At 39.3% G+C, this 14,890-nt stretch overlaps 1 protein-coding gene across 2 annotated transcripts in view; it reads left to right on the top strand.

Moving 5' to 3' along the window:
• MYO6 (myosin VI) overlaps positions 1 to 14,890 on the top strand; it is a 117,795-nt gene that overhangs the window by 77,224 nt on the left and 25,681 nt on the right. For both annotated transcript variants that reach the window (XM_053461088.1, XM_053461087.1), the window contains exons 20-25: positions 1,270 to 1,363; positions 8,601 to 8,731; positions 8,901 to 8,978; positions 10,654 to 10,783; positions 12,503 to 12,593; positions 14,219 to 14,369. In XM_053461088.1, coding sequence (XP_053317063.1) covers positions 1,270 to 1,363; positions 8,601 to 8,731; positions 8,901 to 8,978; positions 10,654 to 10,783; positions 12,503 to 12,593; positions 14,219 to 14,369 — 675 coding nt within the window. The remainder of the gene's footprint in view (positions 1 to 1,269; positions 1,364 to 8,600; positions 8,732 to 8,900; positions 8,979 to 10,653; positions 10,784 to 12,502; positions 12,594 to 14,218; positions 14,370 to 14,890) is intronic.

Here is a 14,890-nt window from a genome sequence, read left to right as displayed (position 1 = left end):
TATGCATCACCCAGTGTTCTGTTGTGTCCTGGTAATACGGCTTGTGAATGTCATTAGGAGGCTGACAATCTGGCAGCAAAATGTCTCAATGAACGCCCGAGTGGTGCTGATAAGCGGCTATACTGGATAAGCCTAAAGGAAGTGTGATAGCCAAATAGAAAGACGAACTAGCAAGATGATAAAGACACACACTCGCTAGCATTCTGCCAAATGAATGCATAATTTTACAAACTCATTCTCCGACACGGTGACAAACCAACGACGATCGGGCATTTTCTTGCCAATGAGCTGTAGGCATCTTGAATTGATTGAATTTAGTTATGTTAAAAGCTATGACGGGGTGCGACACTGAAAAGCGCTAAACAAAGAGAGAAGGAGTAGCTGCACATTAGGATTCTTGTGGTCAGACACAACTTTATTCCTAAAATGATGTCATCACAAATTGCCGTACTAAGTTGGATTTTGAGTAATGATTCTGTGCAACGTTTGAAATTGTAAATGGAGTTTCCCCGTTGAGTCCTTTTTTTGTTTAGTGCTTTTCATAATCGTTGGCAAACTGGGACACTGGGTGATGCATTTTTTATTTTAAAATGATTTAGCTATTTTATTTCAAGCTTCGTTATACCCGTCGTTTTGTAAACGATTTGAAAACAAAAACTATAGCTTACTCCTCCAGTGTTCTCAAATTCAAAGACATAGAACCGTATATGTCAGTGCGTCGCGAATGCTTATCAGTTTGCCTTCTATTGTGCAGAGAAAAACCTATTCAGTGCGAATTTATTAAAAAAGCCACTGATGTGAAAAGTTTCGGAGCGAGATGATATTCTGCAAGTTAACAATAGCCTTTAAAATGTGATCCAAGGACATTCATCACCAACTCTGCGAGTCTTTTGCCAAGTCAGGATAATCAATAAAAAAACATTACATTTTGAGGGACAGCTATTTTGTGTTTGCATTGCTCACATGCATTTGAAGTATTGGACCCTCTTTGGTTTGAAGATTATTATCAAGGTAACAGATAAAAGGGGATTCTGGGAGATTTACGTTATGGAGATGCTGCGCTGGGAAGTTAGGAATAATGCGCCGTGCGTAGTTTTTGTCTTCTCTCTGCATTTTAGTGACTGTTAATTATACAGCTTGTGCACAGTTTGAATGAAATGACCTATTTTTTGTGTGTGTTTCGTGTTCGTTGCTGCTGTAAAATACACACTTATTTTTTTTTTATCATTTCCTTATTTATTCACATATTATTAACTGGAATTCCCACAGGGATCCAGCTTCATCCGTTGCATCAAACCCAATTTAAAAATGACAAGTCATCAGTTTGAAGGAGCCCAGATTCTGTCACAGCTGCAGTGTTCAGGTAATTTAAATATATTTTTTTTTCCCCGTGTTTTCATGCTGAAAAAGTTTATTACTGCAGGAAATGTAAATCTATGGATTTACATGCATGTTATTAGAGTATGCCAATGTAGAAGGTCCTCCAGTTTTGTATTCAAGATGAATTCTTATTTACAAAGTAAAATAGATGCAAGAATAAATGAAGTCTCAAATAATGTAATGTATGGAGGCAGTGGTCCTCAACCCCTCGCCACTCAAAAATGTCACATTTACATTAATGTTAATATGAGTCAAAGTGAATGTTTCTCTTCATTTAGCACCAGCTAATTACGAGTTTTGTGTTCTGGATATACAAATTATAAATTCATTAATTCAACTTTTTAAAGAATCTTTATTTTAACACTAATGGGTAAATCGATGTAAATCTACTTTTTACATTTCCTCCATTTTTTGTGTTTTGTGTTTTTTGTTAGATTTTAATAAATAAAAGGGATATAGTTGTAATGGACAAGAGAAGACAGAGTCTTTAGTCAAAAGTGTTGTTTTTATTGGGCAGAAACAGAAAGATATAGATGTTCGGATGGAAAAGAGAGACCTCAAAGGTCTGCAACTCTACATCTTTTTCTATTACAGCCCAATAAAGGGTATCGTCTTTCAATAATAGACTCTTTTTGTGGGTTTTTTTTTTTTAAAGAAAAGCTAGTCCATTGTGTTATTTGTTTCTACCATCAAGTATTAATCCTCCTGATTTAACATTGAATGGTGAACAAGTTGACCAAAATATATATGTTGATTCTTTATGACTACTTAGGTCGATCAAAAGTAACTCCCTCAAACACGTATTTCAACAAAAAAATATTTTATTGATGCAGCAGCATTGTCTGTCTTGTGATGGATCTGTTTTGTTACCTTGAAGGGCTGGGGTAGAAATGTGACTCAAATGTGTGTGCATACCTAAATCATTATGTAATATACACACAATAAGTTGCATAAGAGTTGACGTCATTCCTATAGATGCCATTAAGTTTGCGCACCTAAATTATTTTTGAGAACTGTTAAGTACACAATACATATTACAAATGTGGTGGGGGTTAGGGTCAACCTTAACAAGTGCCTCTTCCCTTATTCAATTCCTGCAACCCTGACCTGTATACTGGAGTCGGGTATCTAATGATGCAGTTATGTCCTGAGCAGGACTAGGAATCTCAGGCTTTCGTAATATGTCAAACATGCATTCTCAACCTTCCGAGTTAAAGGCTTAAAATGATTAAAATTTAGATTTAGTTGTAACTGAACACAGGATATTTTTAATATAATATTCAGTATGTGAATTCTAAATGTACTCTGATGCTTTGCATTGATAAATAGTCTGTGACACTGTATAGCCCCATGGTGATGTGTCCTGCAGGTTCTATACGTGAATGATGTGTAAATTGTTTATGGGTCTCTGGTGGAGCATTCAGAAAGCTGGGAAGGCCAATGCTCCAACTCCACTATTGTAACAGAGTGAAAAGTCTGTGCCAGATTTTGCAAAAGCCTAGATGTCCGCAGGATCCAGAGCGGGATTTCTATGAATGGGGTACAAGTGCTGGACATTTAAATCCCCCGAAGCCTCACAATCTGAGAGACTTTTGAAGGGAGAGAAAATCCCCATGTGTTCTCAGGACAAAGAGAGGCCTTGAAAAGAATCCCCGACCCAAGAGTGGTATTAGCTCTAATGGGAGAGCGTGGCTTAGTTGGGCCTGGCAGGGAGGAAAGTTCATGAATAGTTTAGAATAAAATGGGCCAGCAAACTGAAAGTCAGACGGAGTTCCGATTAGGAGCTATGTTTTTTTATTGGGTCCTGAAGCGTGCGGCCAGCAATGTGACCAGATAAAAGTGGTGTTCAGCTGTGTATATCCATCTGTTGCCCGCTGTTGCCCGTCATCAGATGACCGCTTGGCCATCGCCAGTCTAGCCCAGATTGAAATCCATGCTGTGCAGTATATAGGAGATGTGTATTACTATGGATGAAGCCATTTAAAGCTAATGCAATCTGCTTATTATTGAACTCGCTATCTGTGTGCTTTGCAGTCTGCCAAACTGCCACATTCTCTCTATAGGATTTGTTTCACTTTAGTTAAGCTGCAGATGAGGGGACAACATCAAAAGAAATAATACGTAAGCCCAAGGCAATTTCTATCCATGCCGTTCACCTGCATTTGAATTAAAGCTTCATAGCAAAACTTATTCCTGTTGATTTTAATCTTAGCAAGGGCATTCTTTTGCTGCCCTGATCATACTGTCTTATTAAAGTTTGCAGATTGTTATAATTAAAATCACAACTGAAGATCTCGTGTTCTTATGATATTTTTTTCTTGTTTTATGCTTTGATTAGATCAGCCTTAATCCCAAAGTATTGCTTTCTTCGGCTGCCTTGCATTATAAAGAGAATGTAGTTGGTATTCAAAAAAAAGCTCAATCTTCTGAATGCATATGGTAGAGCGTATTATATTATCCTTTCTGTAATTACGCTTAACAGCTTTGAGATCTTACACATATTGGTATTTCTTGACCCGTGCTGTTCCATGCTATCATTTTGCCGTTAATCGCCTTATAAGACTAAGTACTGAGTGATTAGCAGCCAGGACCAAACACCCGTTTATATAGTGAGCTACAAGGATCAGCATTTACCCTTGAATAATACCAGTAAAGGTCACAGTTTGCATAAGTTGGTAGATACACACAATGAGGTGAATGGTAATGCACGCGGCATACAAAGCTTGTGGGATTTATAAGATACACAGCAATAAGTGGTGCAAGCAGCTGTATGTTTCAGATTACAACACAAGGGAAGTAGTATAATGCTGCAATATTGATTTGAATTTAGTGGAGTGATCAGATATAGCAAGGAAGGATCCCACCCCAAATGGAGGCTTTTGTTTTAATGTAAGTTATAGTAGATTTTCTTTCAATGCGTTATCTGCAACACACAACACCAGGAGTATAATTAAAACCCCTGTGTAAGCCCGGCTGGGCTAAACTAGGCAGCTACGATCGCAAGCATTCAGCCATACGTGTCAGGCTATGAAGAAAGAAATTATTAGTGCTCCACATCAGACAGAAATGTGATGCATAATAAATACTTGGCTTCCACACAGAGGCACTGCAAATAAAGTGAATACAAATTGTGTTTTTAACAAGGTTTTAGTTTAGCTATGCAACCCAAGGGAATCCTGCGGTATTAAAGGAATCGGCTTGCACATTATCTGGGCTTTCAGTGTGAGCCCTAGATTATGCAGTGCTGTATTAATCTTCGGTGCCTAAGACTGCGTAGTGTCACCAACGGCCCCCCTCCATAGTGTTACCAACGCCCCCCCTCCATAGTGTCACCAACGGCCCCCCCTCCATAGTGTCACCAACGGCCCCCCTCCATAGTGTCACCAACGGCCCCCCTCCATAGTGTCACCAACGGCCCCCCTCCATAGTGTCACCAATGGCCCCCCCCTCCATAGTGTCACCAACGGCCCCCCTCTATGCCATATCATCCTATAAAAATCTTCTGGTGTCATATCCCCACCTTTTAAATATGATTTGTGCCCGGCAACAGTAAACTAAGAAGGCTCTGCTGAGTGTTGTAAGACTAGTTCAGGAGATCAGTGATCTTCTTTATAACTGGCCGTTGAGCAGTGGCCAATAGCCCCCTTTGGCTCCCTGTTATGCCGCAGAAGGACTGATTTCCCCCTGGACCTGGAGCCCTAGGCTCTAGCTCAGCATATGTCACTTGTAAGAAGGCAGGGGGCTATCCGCTAAAGCAGAGTTTGTAGGTTAGTATACAGGGGAGTTGCCATTCAACCCACCAAATAGACTATGCTTTATGAAGAGCCGACCCTGATACATTTCTCCCGCAATAAGGGCTTAGCTAATGTAACTAATGCATAGTCCATTTGGCTTAACAGTGCATTATCTAGGAACAGCCATGGTCCTCTTGCAGCAAAGGCTCACTCGGAATGGACCTTTATACTGTTGAGTTATTGAGTTGAAACTGCATAAACCCACAAGTCTTGGTTAGAATAAGCTATTCGACTAATGCTCTGGTACTAGAGGGAAGCAGCAGCATATCTTGAGCTGGTCAATGAATTACAACGCATCTCTTTTGTACCAAACACAATAAGATTGCTGGTACCCATCCCCAAATCCCTAAAGCTAACACTCAAACAGTTAACATCGCAAACAGAGACAAGCCGTGAGCTGACAGGAGCATTTGGGATTACTGTGTAAATAATTGCAGCATTATAATCTTACACGCTCTTTTGCACGTGTTACTTATTGACTTGCCTAGGATCTGCCTGTTGATGCCATGGGTACAGTAAATGAAGCTTATCAGTCAAGATCAAGACAAGTAGGGCTTTCTTTTGAAATAATTATATAAACCATCATTTGGTATGGAAAACATCTAAAAATGTGGGACAAATTAAGAAGAAAAGCCACATCTTTACACAGTTTCACCTATAGAATCTATACAAAGCCAGTGCAAATGAAGAAGATAAGAACTCCAAAATGTATAAAGTATTTGTGCTGATTTTGGAAACACATCATATGCCTGGTATTTTCATTTATTTTGGCAGTTACAAGGTCAAATCTGCGCGTCACTCTGTCCAAACTAGATGTTATATGCTGGGAGTTGCGCCCCAATAGCGGCCAGAAAAATCTAAACTGCTGAACAAAAGTATAGATTTTTTTTTTTAAAGTTGGCATTCCAAAGCATTTTACTAGGGGCATTTTAACACTTTTTAGTTAACCTTTTCAGTGTCAATCTGGTCTAAATATTGCAATAAAATTTAGGTTGGGTTGTTTTTTTTTTTTGTTTTTTTTTCATTTTTAGCAAACACATTCTATCCAAACACAGTATACCAGTAAATTACTTTGCCTGCAATTATTGAAACAACATGTGAATTGTATTCAGCAACCCCCCCCCCCAAGTACAGGGATACCCCATATGAATTTGTAGGGCATGTTTTTGTGATGTTGCAGGTTGGAATTTGGAACATACGCATTACGGTTTTGAAATATGGAATTTTTCAGATCAGTTTGCTAGGTCTGTGTCTCATTTGAGACACAATAGAGGTCCCATATTTCGATTTAACCCCATAAAACTACAAATTTAAAAAACTGCACAACACGGGGAATCTGATTAGGGGCATATTGACCTGTCACATGCAACGGATTCCACACTAGTACCTTTCAAAGATGATGTAAAAAAGAAACAAACAAAAATACATTTTGCACTTGTTTTTGATCTGAGTGGATATGTGAAAGAACACAAACATTATTGCTTTGTATTCAGCAAGACCTCCTGAGTACAGCATTACCCCACGTGCATGGAGAGTTATGTTTCTCGAATGTTTTGGGGTCCAAATTGGAGCATAAGCATTTTAGTTTTCAAAAGTAATTGTTTGAACATTTGAGACACAGTAGAGGTTCTGTATTTTAATGCAACCTCATAAAAGTATATTAACTATATAAGTGCACGCCGTAAAAACATTTTCTAAAAGGAACCCATAGTTTTGAGGGGTTTTTTTTCTACCTTTTCACATGCCAAGCACATTTTGGGATAGATTCTGCACACTGGGTTACCTTGGACAGTAAAGAAAACAGAAAACAATAATCCCCTACTTCTCCTACTCCTACTTCTGAGCATATAGATACCATGACCTCCAAAATCATGAGAGTATAAAGAGGTTTCATCTTTTTTACAGTTGAATCAGGAGGACACAAATCATGTTTTGGAGGGTAAAACCACCCTTAACATCAAAATAACCCCATAAACTATATATTTCCCAAAAGTATAAAGCCGGTATCAAAAGATACCCCACTTAACTCCCTAAGTGGACCAACACAACCCCAAATCTAACAGGATCACAGGAGGTTAAGGTTTTGTCTCCTACCTTTTTCACATTTCTGGCAGATATCAGGATTTCCCCTTTTCCTTGTGGCAATTTTTAAACTTTTTTTGGTGCCTCCCCTTTCCCTGGATTTGGGGGCATTTTTCAGATTTTTTTGCAGACTCTCCTTTCCTGAGTTTGAGGGCATTTTTTTAAATGTTGTTTTTGGTGTCTCAGGACCAACTGGCACACAAATAAGTAACCTAACAGCTTTGTGAATATACCTAGGGGATAGTGTAAGGGGTAGTGCATGGTCCTGTTAGTGGATACTGTTAAGTACGGTTAGATGTAGGGGTAGGTTCCAGTTATTGTATAGTGTTAGCAATAGGGATGAGGATCTGATTAGGTCACTGACTATTGATTGGTGAGGCTCATCAAATTCTACTTCTTCAAATAAACAGTCTCAGGTAATGTTTGCATTCCTGATTAATTTTGTATCTTAGAGGTGTACCCAATAACTAACTTAACTAACACCTGCACCCTAACCCAAGCAAAATCTGTGGACATTCTTATCCATTCTTATCAACATTCTTACCTGGTCTGTAGGGATAAGTTGTGGTTACATGCCATAAAATCGCGTCTGGCTCTGTCGACATTATGTAAGCCAACTGTTTGATTGTTTTTTTTTTGCACAGGCATTAATGGGCCAAAACTATTTTTGAATAAATAAAAATAAATTAAGATTAATTTCCATTTTGCTTGACACTACTGACGATGTGCACGCCAGCCCACTGATTTAATCTGATTGCACCTTCAATTTATTACTTCTCTTTTTGATATGCATATCATTATTGGTCTCCTATACTTTTTTGTTTTACACCTTACATAACCCATTCAGGACAGTGGATAACAACGCTTAAATAGTAACACACTTGTAGGCTTAAGAGGGGTTCAGGAGACACTACCGGTGATTAAATAGTCTGTCTTGCATGTCTTCTCAAGAGAATGCACCTGAAAAACCATAGAGGTGTCCAAGGCTTGACAAATCATTTTAATTCTTATTATAACTGTTCGTCACTGCAGTCTACTCTTATGAAGCATGTCTGTCTTACAAATGCCAGTTCTGGTTTAAACATGAGCCATAATATTAGGGCTATGGTATGATTGAGCAATTTATTTGCGTATGCAATGGTTTATTCTCTCTGTTGGGCACTGTATACTGGCGCTACCACTAATGCTTTCTGTAATTATTTTTACCAGCCACAAACACAATATTGCTTAGTGAACGTGCAAACTTGGCACCTTGTGTTTATCTGTAATATAGCAGCACATAAGTCATGGCTTTACACATGTTGTTGGAGTGAAGTAATAACGACTGTTTTGTGTTCCCCCCAGGAATGGTGTCTGTATTAGATCTAATGCAGGGTGGGTTTCCATCCAGGGCTTCGTTCCATGAGCTCTACAACATGTACAAGAAGTATATGCCTGCAAAGATGGCTCGCCTGGACCCGAGACTTTTCTGCAAGGTACTTCTTGTTGTGAAAAGGCAATTTTAATTGTACCAAAGAATCTGTTTCATGCTGTGTAAAATCATCTAGTAAAACTGCTCATGTTTTAATAATTTATCTGGTACTTTGAAGCTTATTTTAGGAGGTATAAATTCAAGGCTATTAATGTGTTTCTTTTATGTTACAGGCTCTGTTTAAAGCCTTGGGCTTAAATGAAAATGATTACAAATTTGGGTTAACTAAGGTGTTTTTCAGGCCTGGCAAGGTAAGTGTCTGCTTTTTTAAATTAAATTTGATGATTCTAGAATAAGGATAGAGTCATTTAAAATCAAATGATGATTTATTCAGTTTGTGGTATTAACCTTTCCTTTTATATGCAAATAGTTCTCGCGTTACCCTTCGTATTCAGAGTATAAGTTTAAATTAAAGGGATGATTAGGCTGTGCGAAGGTACACTGACAGTCAGTCTTATACAGCTGTCAAACTGTAACTCTGCTCGGCTAACACCAACCTCGGCATTAAGACTATGCATTACTGTGGCTCGTGATTTCCACTCGGATCATGATGGGACATAAGTTAAGCTTTTATTCAGATGAACGTGTCAAAAGAAAGAGTCTGGAATTTATGTATCAGGCTGTCGTTTCTTTGTACGGACTCAGCACCTATCCTCAAAGAAGAAGACAATTGATACATGCTACTTTTATTTGGGTATTTCTTGCCTTTATTTAATGTTCAGTTATTTATGCTATATGAAAATGAATCCAATTTTTTAATTACACATATTGATATATAATAATAAGAAAAAAAAGCCTGAATATAAGACTACTCTATAAGAAAAAAAGTTTTATTAGTAAATATTAATTCACGTTAACTATTTTTTCAAAACATTTTTTTTTAATAGAAACTGATTGAGAAAAATGCATTTTGTTTTTATTTCCTTTTATTTGCCATCCTGTCCCCAGTAATGCACATCTGCCCCGTGGCTTGCTACTCTGCCCCTCAGATATCCCTTATATTCCCCCAGATATGCCACTCTGCCTCCCTAATTTGCCACTTTGTCCCCCCCATATGCCACTCTGCCCCCCCTCGATATGCCTTATACCCACTATATGCCACTCAGCCCCTCAGGTATGGCTTATACCCCCTATTTGCCATTCTGTCTCCCTGATTTGCCTTATACCCCTCTATTTACCACTCTGCCCTCCTGATATGCCTTATACCCACCCTATATGCCCCCCCTGACTTACCAATGCATCCATAGATTTGTCCCCTGTGCTCCCGACTCTATGTCAAGTTGGGGGTAGCCGGTGGACGTGTGCACGATGCACGCAGACAACCTCCGCTGCTACCCGGGGCTTCTATGACTGAGCACCGGAAGGTCACGTCACGCCAGTGCTGCGTCACAGAAGCCCCGGCGGAAGTACCAGTCAGCAGCAGTGGAGGTTGTCTGCGCACATTGGGCAGATGTCCACCGGCTGCCAGAGAGGAGGATCCAGGTCCCCTGCAGCGCTGCGGGGGAACTGGATTTTAGTCTTGTAGTAGCCTGGACAGTGTGTTTCCAGGCGGTAAAAATGCCCTAATATAGTCTGGTGTTAAATGTGCCCAATTCACTTTGATTCCTTTAAATGAAAATGACTTTAGGTATGGTGTAAATTATTATTTTTATGGGTTTTAAACATAACCCCAAGGCTTCTCAGATAGCCCCTTGTTCATTGCAAAGCATCTCCGCCATGGAACCACATACCATTTGTTTGCTTGTACTTGCTAATATTTGGGCCAGGCTCAACAGAATCAGTTATACTTTTCTCAAAACCATTTTCAAGTTAGCATCACTTGTACGTGGAGAGGCTTTTAACTTGTCAAGCAGCTACGGAAAGCACATTCTCATGTTTCATCTTTCCTTTGTACTCTGACTTCTATAATATTCTCAATCTTTTCAGTTTGCAGAATTTGATCAAATCATGAAATCTGATCCAGATCATTTAGCTGAGCTGATTAAGCGTGTCAATCACTGGCTTATCTGCAGTCGTTGGAAGAAAGTCCAGTGGTGTGCGCTTTCAGTTATAAAATGTAAGTTCACTTCATGTTTGCAAATACAAAAAGTCAAGGCTTAAATGAACAAACATTGTGTGGCCAACACATTACCATAAAGCGGTGGTGTACGTATATTGTCTGTTGTAATAAATTATAGCTCTGAGCTGAATTATACGCCCCGGAATGCTTTGGACATTTTTTGAGCATTTTGGTACTTTTAGACATTGGGTATTGCCCTGCAATACAATAAGTTGTTTTGTGAGTTTAACTTTCACAAATGTACTTTGAGCCTATCAAGAGAGGCTTCTGAACTCACATGCAATCAGAAGAGTTGAGAAGTCTCTCCTGATTGGCTGAGACCTCCTTCCCTCAGACTTCTCCATTCCGGGACAATGCATTGTCCCGGATTGAGGCTGCCCGGGACCCTGGACTCAAATTCTCATTTACAGGACTGTCCTGGGCAATCTGGGACATGTGGTCACCCTAGCTGCCATTAACCACGCAGGTCCACGTAACACATACAATTGACTAAAAACACAGAATGCAAAACAGCAGTTTGCTAACCAGACAATTTGTGCATTTTGCAACATAATGGATATTCCCAAATCTGTTGTTCTAAAAATGGCACTTTGGTAGATCGGTGTGTAATTGGCCAGTATAAAATTCACCTTTTACTGCTCAGTGAATCACAATAACGATATGCAAACTTTCCTGCCAAGAAGCGATTGCATTTTTAAAGGGTATTTGTTATTGTCTGTATATTATATTATTAAGTGAACGTTACAATATTACAGAGCCCCGGTAGCAATGATTTCCTGTCATTTTAGACTTGACTATCATACTGAAAAGATCTCGAACATTTTGTACTCCTGCTAGGATGCCAATTTGAAAAATGCCATTGCAAGAAAAAGAAAATCTCTACATAGATAGATCTAGCTGTAGGTTTTCATACCTGTCCAAAGCAGCCGCTTTTCTTCTATGGAATTGTTCTTTACTATACGGATTTATATGTATAAACATTTGCAACACAGGACTAACCTTGTACCACGTTTCATGACGTGTAACTTGTTGATATATCATTACTACATCAATGCAATGAATATCCGTAAAATGGGAGATTTCAGCTGCAGTTGGACTTGTTACCAGGAACCAGGTGGCTTCCCAGATAAAATAAAATTCTCTGGATCTACCTGTTGATGGTGAGCAGTAGAGGGGACATAGTGTACCAGGTGAGGGGACCAGGGGGCTTTTGCACCATAATTCTAGTGGAAGAATAGAGCTTCCCGGCTACACAGGGCTCTCTGGATCTATCTGTAGCTGGTCAGCACTAGAGGAGACATGGTGCACCAGGGGAAGCCTCCATGCCTAATGAGTCATTGAGACAGAAGGGTCATTCAAAGTAAGAGGTCAGAGACAAAAAAACATGCATTTTTCTGTACTGGCATTACAGATAAAGGACAAGGTGTGTAGTTTTTTAAATGACCTCACAGGAGTCCCACTGTCGGACTTGATGCGTTTTACCAGCCATATGCGGATCTATTATGTAAAATGTGGACTGTCCAAATTCTCTGTATGGTATGATATGAGCCAAAGCAGACCACGCAGAGTATGTTTACAAGGCAATGTATTACTAACTACCTGTACTCAAAGGAGTTTTCTCTTGCACATTTAAAAGCAACTTTATTTTTCTATTGTACATTTTATGTGTGAGACATTTTATGTTATTGTTAATTATTGTATTTATTTTTTTTTTAGTAAAGAACAAAATTAAATACAGAGCTTCTGCTTGCATTAAAATGCAAAAGACCGTTCGGATGTGGCTTTGCAAAAGGAAGCACAAACCCCGGTGAGAATGTGTTTTTTGTTTTTTTTATTGCTTAAAAAAACCTGTCCTCCTTTGTCCAAAGCACTTTAGTCCTTCCTGCCATAACAAATTGTGAATTTTCATTTTTTACTTGGAAAGCTTACCGTTGCCATTTCATTTCCGGAAGTAGGAGACTGTATGGAGAGGTAATCCTAGTGGAGCAGGTGTTCAATACCTCTAAAAAGGAAGAGAACCATTATAGATTTCTAAATTGAGCAATTCATACCAATCAGCTGGAGGACTGAATTATATGCTTCCTCTACAAACATCGTAAAACATAACTGCCGTTGTCCTTTTTTTTAATTTTTTTTACATTTTAGCAGCAGCCTTTCTTTCTGCAGATAATGTTCGGTTCATGTTTTATGCTGTCAATAGATCACCACCTGGAATTATATTAGTGCGTTGAACGCTTCTATCAAAGCAGTCATAAAAATGAAGCGTTACCTGAAAGGAAAGAATCCTTTTTGCTTTTATGTTGCAAAATAAGAAATCTATTTATATCCCAATGAAAAGCCGCTCTCATAGCAATTTTACCTGCAAAAAAAGAGATTCACAAGTGTTAGTTTACTGAACAGAGTGTAACCTATAGCTGGGAACTCTAGGTTTGACCTGAAGTCTCCAGGTGAAATGCTGCTTCTCTGGATAGGGGGCCTGTGATTGACCACACCCACTCCCCGCCCACTTAGGACTGTCTGGGGTTAGCCCTGCCCCTATGTACGGTGATGTCTGCAGCCTGCTAGCCCTGCCCTTCACAAAGCCACTCCCACTCCTGGTAGCCTACCCTGGAAAGTACCCAGGTATCATTGCGCCACTCAAGTACGCAGATAATGATGTCATACGCCGGTACTCCGCCTCAGAAGGACTCGAGTTGCAGATGTAAGGTACCGCGGAGCCTGTGCTAGTTAGCAAAGATGCCTATTAGCAAAGTAACACATTAGCCGGTGAATATATTTTATGCAACCAGTTCAGCAGTGGTCTGTTATATCTCAATATGTCTCAATATCAAACAATAGAGTATGATCTTTAGATGATATTTAGAAATCTAGCTCCATGTGCAGAAGAGGTGAGGTAAGTTGAGATATATTATTAAAATAATGACTCAAAAAATCTGAACGGGTAACCCAAGATTCTTTTGTAGACACTAGTGATTAGCATTTAGGAGGTTCATCTTGCACCATTTTCTCGCCACTTTCCACTACGTGAAGGATATAGCATAATGAGATCAACAGAGAGAGACAAAGCGTTTCCTTAATTAACAAGGGAATGAATCAGCAGCATGAAAGCCCATCTATCCGGATGTCACTGTCAGATTGCCCATCATGCTGTTTTTCTTACTAGTTTTAAAAGTTCTATAGAAACAGAAAAGGGGGTGAGGACAAAACTATTTTTTCCCTTTATTCTAATCAACGCCACCGCGGTACGTGGAGTTCTATTGAAACGTATCGGACAACATAAATACATTCTACAGACAACTGGTACGCTGCGGCTCGACGTAAAGATTTCCCAAGTGACAGTTCTTCTTTAATGTAAATGTGTTTGTTTGATGCCGTAACAAGCGTTCATTTACATGTCATCGCCTCCCGTGTGTCTTTCTTCTCTTTGTGCAGCATTGACGGCATGGTAAAAGTACGAACATTGAAGAAAAGACTTGATAAGTTTAACGAAGTTGTAAATGCTCTTAAAGAAGGAAAACTCGAAATGAGCAAACAAGTGAAAGACCTAGAATCCTCCATCGACGCGCTCCTCTCTAAGATAAAGGTACGCCAGCGCGTCGTTTGCGTTCTCCTTGCGACGGTCTCAAAATGTTTTGAGTTCTGTATTCTACAGAGACCATTACGCAGGTAAATGAACACGAACCCGTTGCCTGCATCAATGCCAAGCTATTTGTAGTCGGTAATTGTGTAAAAAAAGACACAAATTGCAACGATGGTCATAAAACGCTCATCACAGACAATATTATTACTATGCTTGGAATGATTCATGTGGGTCGCTAGGGAATAAAGAAATGTGGTTTGTTTTTCACCAAGCTATATGATAAATCGGAGCCTTGCGTGGTTATAGTGTTATATTAAGAAAACATTTTTTTAGAAATTGGTTTTTATTGTAGCCTTCTGAAATAAAAGAAACACGACAGCCTGCGTTTTGTCAGACAACTGAATGACATTGTAAGACCTCTTCGCGGCTCGCGATAAGATGGATCTAGTTGTGTTATCCCAAGAGAAAATAGAGTCTCTAGTTGAAGTTGATGCCTTTTTTTTGGCCAACATAGAAACCTCAGA

The sequence above is a fragment of the Spea bombifrons genome, chromosome 3 (assembly GCF_027358695.1).
Source record: "Spea bombifrons isolate aSpeBom1 chromosome 3, aSpeBom1.2.pri, whole genome shotgun sequence".
Lineage (NCBI taxonomy): Eukaryota > Metazoa > Chordata > Amphibia > Anura > Pelobatidae > Spea > Spea bombifrons.
This window is presented reverse-complemented; position numbering and strand designations above follow the sequence as displayed.